Raw genomic sequence first — 7,517 nt, forward strand, 5'->3', positions numbered from 1 at the left:
TCCTGCTGGGTAGCCAATGTCCAGCCCAACAACCCTGGCAGATATCCTATGATGACCTCTGTTCCTAGAATTTATTCATGACCTTGCCCACTAATTTTCTCTTCTTGGAGTGAAATTCCAAGGTACCCTGACATGCAAGGGACTCTGTTGAGCTTATCTGTTCCTGGAGACCTTCAACTATCAGCAGCAACGTGGCTCTTTTCCTACACAGCAAGGTTCGTGCCTTCCTTTTAGTTTTCAAACTTAAGCAGTATGTTGTTTGTGGAAACACATACGCAAAACTGTGATTATCATAAACTCCAGGATGATTACCTCTTTGATAGAGGGAGGGTCTGCAATAGAAAAAGTGCTGTAGGTACTGGTAGTGTCCTATTTCTTAATCTGACTGGTGGATATGCTGATGTTTATCATGCTTCTTTAATTTACACTAATAATACTTTAATTACTTTTCTGTATATATGATACATTCGAAAGTTAAAAAGTTAAGTTAGCCATGGAATGTTTTTACATACTTGGAGCCCCCTTTTAGAAATACAATTCTGTAAATCAACTATACTTCAATAAAGTTAAAGAAAAAAAGAAATACAATTTTGGGCAGGGCACTGGAGAGATGGGAGTGGAGCAGTACTGGAAAGACAAAACACAGGAGCTCCCCAATCATGAAGACAAAAGATGATGGAAGATCTCATGGAGCCAGACAATCAGAGGGAGGGCAGGGACAGACAAAACCCCGCAGAGGCCGAATGGACGGCTGGGGCTACGAGACAGACAGGTTGAAGATGCCGAGTTCCTGTCTAGGTGATGGGTGGGTAACAAGGAGACAGTTTAGTCTTAGACACGCAAAGCTGGAGGAGAGAACAGCTCATTCATGAGATTCCCAGCAAGCGATTAAAACAGAACTAGATGCCATGTCAAGGCCAGAGTTGGACATTTGAGAGCATTAATAATGGCGTTAAGTAAGCGTGAGTAAAACAGAGCTTTAGGACACACTTGTAATTTAAAAGAGGGCAGAGAAAAAGGAGGCAGCCTAGTCGAAGATGTAGGATGACAACTAAGAAAGCACAGTAGCAGTGCAAATAACAGAATTTCAAAAAGATGGGCAACAAAATAAAATCTGAGAAGAATCAGGGCTGAAGAGATATTTTTTACCTCTTTGTGACCTTCAAGCAATCATTTTCATAAGTATGGTAGTAATTAATAGCCAAAGACTAGGTTTTAGGGGCTTCAGGAAAAGGGCTGGCACGAACATACACTGGCAGTGAACAGACAGAGGTAGGACAGTACTTTGAGGGTAAAAATAGAGGTAATTTTTTTTCCTTGAGCTGTTTTTAAGATGGGAAGCTCATTAAGTTTAGTTTTACCCTAAGGCAGTGGTTCTCAAGGGTCAGGGGAAATTCTGCCCCGCAGAAGACATATGGCAATGTCTGGCAACATTTTTCATTGTCACAACTGGGTGGAGGGGTGGAGGTGGGAGGGGATACAGGAGGCTACTGATATTTAGTTGGAAGAGGGCAGGGATGCTACTAAACATGCTATTTTCACAAAAAAGAATTATCTGACCTAAAATGCCAATAGAGCCAAGGTTGACAAACTCTGGTCTAAGGGAAAGAAATGAGAAAAAGTAGAAAAAGACAGTCTAGAGGAGACTTACCCTTGGGAAAAAGGGGGGACATTTTTCCCAGAGACTGTGGGATAAGAAAACTGGTAAAGATGGAGGAAAGACCATTTCTTGTATAAGTAACAAAACAAACCCTGGATAATCACTAACAAAACTGCAAGTATATAGAAAAGCAAAAAGATTTGAAGTGTTTGTTTTAGTAGTTTTATAAAACCAGATGGTAAAAATAATTATAAACATACTTACAAGTTCTGGGTTACTGTTACTTGAGGCAAATGGGGAGGAATGTTTTCTTTGAGATGTTCCACATCTTTATAATCTTCTTCAAGACATTCAAAGAGTTCCTAAAATAATAAAAAAAAAAGCTCACAAATAAGCATCTGTCCTGCCTGTGTGTGTTTTAACATGTTAGATAGAACATGAAAGGGGCTTCCCTGGTGGTCCAGTGGTAAAGACTCTGCACTCCCAATGCAGGGGGCCCAGATTCGGTTGCTCAGGGAACTAGATCCCGCATACCGCAACTAAGAGCCCGCATGCCGCAACTAAGAGCCCGCATGCCGCAACTAAGAGCCCGCATGCCGCAACGAAGATCCTGCATGCTGCAACTAAGACCCAGTGCGGCCTAATTAATTAATTATTTTAAAAAAGAGCATGAAAGACTGTACCACAATCACAATGATTCTGAGTATTCAAAAAGCAGAGCGGTGAAAAAGCATTGAATGCAGCAGTATTTAAAAAGAGCCCTTTGGTTCTCGAGCTGATTTTGGATGGCGATATATTATTTTTCTGTACTGGATTTTTTCAGAGGACAATTGTTAGAATAACATTACAACAGGCAGGCTTCACTTCATGTCTTTCTAAAATACTTTAACCTTGGGAAGCAACTGAAAAGTATATGAAAGATTTATGTTTCTCATTCTGGTAAAGTGCTTTTGTTGACTTAGCAAACGTTCCCCAGCACCGGAGTGATAATGCATTCCCAGAATGCAACGATGAGATACTGCTTGGAACGGCTTTCATATATTCCAGCTTAATGAAAATTCCTACTTGATCATAACCACTTTCATTTTGTGTTGTCTTTATTTAACTTTCTCTGGAACTTGACGTTATGAACTCACGCAAATTTAATAAGAAAAATACTCTGTACCTTTGGATTCCCGTCATCTGATTTTCAATCATAATGTAAACAAAAATTCCAAATAGTCTTTAATCCTGAGTTGAACATTCTAGAAACCCAGACCTAACTCTGGGCATTCTTGGGCAGGGTAGAAGTGAAACCATTATTGGTTTCTGTTCTGAATTTGTACAACATCTTTCTTTTAAAGAGATGAATGATGTTCAGAGATACTAATTTCATTTCAACTGATAGTAGGATAGGCACAATCATGCCCAGTCCCAGAGCTGAAAAATCTTTACAGACATTGAGGATTATAAGGCTTAAGAAGGACCAGAGAGGCCACCTGGACCACATCAATGGCTCTAAGAGCATGAGGTAATTATGGTACAGATTGAATATTTTCCCATCCCATCAGAAAGTACACTAGCACTTTGATTAGGTGAAGGCGTATTTAGAATAAAATGTGTGTGTGAATGAGGCTAAAGTTTTTCTTTGCTTGAGAATCCTTATACTATATTCTATAGAAATAGAGAAATGCAGAATAGAAGGGACCCAAGAAATAGTTCCGTATGACCCATTACTTTTCAAATGAGGACACTGAAACCCCAAGAGGAAAAATGAGCTTCTCAGGGTGGCAGAAGGTGCTTCGGGGAGCCAGGGTGAGAATCCACATCTCCAAACCCCAGGGCAGGCATTCATCCTACATCACACTCCCAGGAGATCATTTATTTAAATTAAACCTACCAAGAATTATTTAGGAGAGACTTCTCTGGTGGTGCAGTGGTTGAGAATCTGCCTGCCAATGCAGGGGACATGGGTTCAACTTCCGGCCTGAGAAGATCCCACATGCCCCGGAGCAACTAAGCCCATGCGCTACAACTACTGAGCCCACACGTCGCAACTACTAAAGTTCACATGCTCTAGGACCTGCGTGCCGCAACTAATGAGCCCTCATGCTGCAACTACTGAAGCTCGCACGCCTAGAGCCCGTGCTCCACAACAAGACAAGCCACCGCAATGAGAAGCCCGCGCACTGCAAGGAAGAGTAGCCCCCGCTTGCCGCGACTAGACAAAGCCCACACACAACAACAAAGACTGAACACAGCCAAAAAAAAAAAAAAGAATTATTTAGGAAATATTCCTTTTTAGTAAATAGACTGGCTACCAGCATGGAGGAAGAAACACATCTGGAACTCTGGAGTCCTTTATACTGGGAAAATAAAATGCAAATGGCACTCTTCACCGTTAATAATAACTTACAAAGCTAAGAACATTATAAACTTAAAGAATCCTTAAGAATTCCCTGGTGATTAGGGAGTCTGTATCTATTGCCTTTTTATTTTGTTTTTTTCACTAGAAAACCATTACCTTGAGTGAACTGTTGGTTTGTTCTTGATACTGAATTTCCAATTCCAATTTATTTAGAAGTTCATTTACTACAATGATCTCATCTCCTATTTTATTTAATATAGTCTTCAAGGTAGGTTCTTGCCCTATTAATAAACAAAGATAATAAATAAACAAAGATAATAAAGATTAATAAACAAAGATAAAATGGAAAATAAAATGTCTAGAAAAGCAAAAAACATACATGTATCCAACTGAACTCTTGGGACAGAGCTCTACCTTAAAGAGACACTGAGGGTTGAGAAAGAACTATTGTTTCAGCCCCTAGGAACTGTCTCTATGGATAATCTTAAGAACTCATTTCTAAGTAATATGAAAAAAAAGGAAGGGAGAGATAATTACACTGTATTCCCTGAATCTTTTGCTTCTGGAGAACTGTTCCACTAATAAAACACCTAGAAATGCTATATAAAATACACACCCCTTTACATGCATAGTTGAGCTCTTATGAGAAAAAGGTAAATCACCAAAGGCTTCCACATGAAGAGCAAACCACAGACCAGGCAGTACGTGTCAGCTGATGCTGCAGCAGCCCTAATGGTGGTGGGGCGGGGGACGAGGTACAGAGGAATGCTGGAGAGAGGAGGCTGTCACTCTCAGCAACCTAATATATTTGGCTTTAATGGGGATAAGAGCCAAGGCTTTGGGACTTCAAAGCACAGGATGCTGAAAGTGAGAATCCCTAACGAGGCCAGGATCCCTCTTCGTGGGCTATATCTTCAGTGAATGTGTAAACCTGAAAAATTCTAATCACTGGCCAGGAAGATAAGCTTATGTTTGGACTGGCCTGCAAGAATGGGTGGGAGGCGGCGGAGAGTAGCCTGCTCTCAAATTCCCAACCCCGCCTCCTAATCCCTCTCTCTAGCTTCCTAGATACGAGGATGGGAAAACCAGAGTCCCCTCCGCCCTAGAAATAAGAGAAGTAGGGCAGATCAAAAGCACAAAAAGGAAAACTATCCTCACAATCAAATCTTTCCAGCTTCACTTCTAGCAACCAAATCATGAAATACACATAACTGAAAACATCCTGTGACCACATCTATAGATTACGGATGCAGTAGAGTGAAATGGCTAAAGCCTCCAGGCCTGAAGTCAGAGACACCAGTACCTGCCCTCAGAGGGTCACTGAGAAGTCGGAAAGTACATATAAGATGGGTGAGCACTGTGCTTGGAACCTAGTAAAGCACTCAGTAAAGGCAAACTATTATTAATCGACATAATCTAATAAAGCAATGCAAATTGCATTTGACAGTAGGTTCATAACAACTAAAAGAAATTAACAAGTAAATTAGAGTACTGATGTCTCTGCTGAGATTAATTGCAGGGGGTAAAACAACTAGTTGGATATACTGGTATCTCAAATAACTTAGTCACCTAAATTTTAGGGCCTTGTTTGCTGATTTGTAGTAAAATAAATTCACTACTTTTGATAGTAGTGATCTAGTAAATTACAGCAGCCAAAGTGGCAAACAAATTACTAGGCTTTCCTAAATAGGCCATGGAACCAAACAGACAAATTGTTCTCCCCACGTACAAATGATGGTTACCCAGTGTGTAGTTATCTAACAGGTCAGACTGCTTCATCCAGGCCTCATGCTTTGATGGGGTCATTTGAATTCAAGGTTTGATCGTTAACAGATCTCTAAATTATATTTTTCCAATAGTAATCATGCCCTCAGAAAGAGAATCTAAAGAAGACTACTTATTAAAAACCTAAATGTCCTTTTTCAGATTATTCAATAAAAGTGGCATACAAGTAGACAAGTACTACACTGGGAATCGGGACACAAAACCTGTAGTTCCAACTGATTACCCATGAGCTGGGGGACCGGGGCAAGTCACCTGACGTCTGAGCCTCAGTTTCCTCATGTGCGAGACCAGGGGGCTTGAGAAGATGAACCCAGTCCCTTCAGCTCTAACTTTCTACAGAATATGTCAGCCACCAACTGTAAAATGGATGAGGCTCTTTATTAGTGGTTCCCAAGAAGAGACGGAGAATATCAAAGTCTCAGAAGGACATGTATAATTTGAAAGGACATTCCAACAGTATAATTTCATATTTGAAGTTTTTTAAATTATCAATTCATAATACAAACTACAATAAAAGTTCAATAGGATCTTCCCAGCAGATGGAATTCCACCTATCAATAAATGTTTAGCTTTCTAAGATATGGCTGGGAAGTGCATCATTTCTGTAAACAATATTTTTCCAGACTTCACAAGGATCTCCTACTTCTCTGCACTTCCACTGCATCATCCACTTTCAGCACTTCAAAATATCTTGGAAGATGGTTACAATTTACAAGTTTCCGGATGTTTAAAAAATTGACTTCATTTTCAATTAGTTGTTTCCTAGTGATATATATTGATCAGCTTCCTCCAAAGCAGTCTGTAAGATGGGTTATGGACTACTTCTATCTCTGTGGATCTTTTCCACTTCTGGTTTTTTCCTTGTCTTTTAGTATCTCTACTTAGCTCTAGAACTAGGAATGTTAAATAACCTTCAAATCTTACTATTCTGCCTTGTGTGTCTCAGAAAAACATAAGTAAATAAATAGAATTAATAGCTAGTTCATTGTTCAATGTAACTTACATTTTAGTATCCTCTGCAATATTCAAAATACCGAGGGCAGACTGTTTTAAGAATCACCATTCAAAACTTAAAATTACCTTTCTAAGATACATTCACTTAACCAGGCATAAGATATCAAAGTGGGACAATAATCATAATGCATTTTGTATGTACAAAGTCAGTGGAATCTGCTTTACTTACCACAATTTCTTAATGACAGAGTTTTTTTAATATTGCCAATCTTTTCATTAATATGAGAGCATAATTGTTCCAGATCTGAGGAGGCCATCCTTTAAGCCTCTGAAGAAAAAGATATACATTTATAAAAAAAAGGGAAGCCAGACAAATTTATATTCACTTTCAAAATTCAAGAATGGTAAATACCCAGTAAGTCACATCTCCCTGAAAAGAAAGTACAAAAACTCAGAGAAATATCTTTCAATTCTACAAAATTCAGTTTCTGTCCAAAGTCCAGTACTGACTTGTCTTAGAGCTTTCTGTAGTTAATGCACCCCAAACCAGGGTACAGGCGATAAGCCTGTGTCATTTCCTTATAGATTTAAGGGGACAAATGCCTTTACTTACACATAAAGACAACATTGGTATTTTCTTTGAAAACTCAAAGACCCAAGAATTTTAAGGAAAAACACAGTAAGTTCAAATAAACGGGTCCAGGTAAGCATTTCTAGCATGCTGTTGGGTTTGGGGCTTTACTATTTGGGGTCGGTAAGGAGGTGGAGGGAAGGGAGGAAAGAAATCAGGTAGTATTCACTCCGAGGGTTGATGAGGTCTAAAGCATCCAC

The 7,517-nt window shown here is 39.5% G+C and overlaps 1 protein-coding gene across 2 annotated transcripts in view; it reads right to left on the minus strand.

Moving 5' to 3' along the window:
- SKA1 (spindle and kinetochore associated complex subunit 1) overlaps positions 1–7,020 on the minus strand; it is a 14,128-nt gene extending 7,108 nt beyond the window's left edge. Inside the window, exons 1-3 of one of the 2 annotated variants that reach the window (XM_007465572.1) lie at positions 6,916–7,020; positions 4,104–4,228; positions 1,865–1,962 (exon numbers count right to left, since the gene is read on the minus strand). In XM_007465572.1, the coding sequence (XP_007465634.1) occupies positions 1,865–1,962; positions 4,104–4,228; positions 6,916–7,003 (311 nt within the window). In that variant the 5' untranslated portion in view covers positions 7,004–7,020. The remainder of the gene's footprint in view (positions 1–1,864; positions 1,963–4,103; positions 4,229–6,915) is intronic. The other variant, XM_007465571.1, reaches the window with a different exon arrangement.
- Between the last annotated feature and the right edge of the window lie 497 nt (positions 7,021–7,517).

The sequence above is a fragment of the Lipotes vexillifer genome, unplaced genomic scaffold, assembly GCF_000442215.2.
Source record: "Lipotes vexillifer unplaced genomic scaffold, Lipotes_vexillifer_v1.1 scaffold36, whole genome shotgun sequence".
Taxonomy (NCBI): Eukaryota; Metazoa; Chordata; class Mammalia; order Artiodactyla; family Lipotidae; genus Lipotes; species Lipotes vexillifer.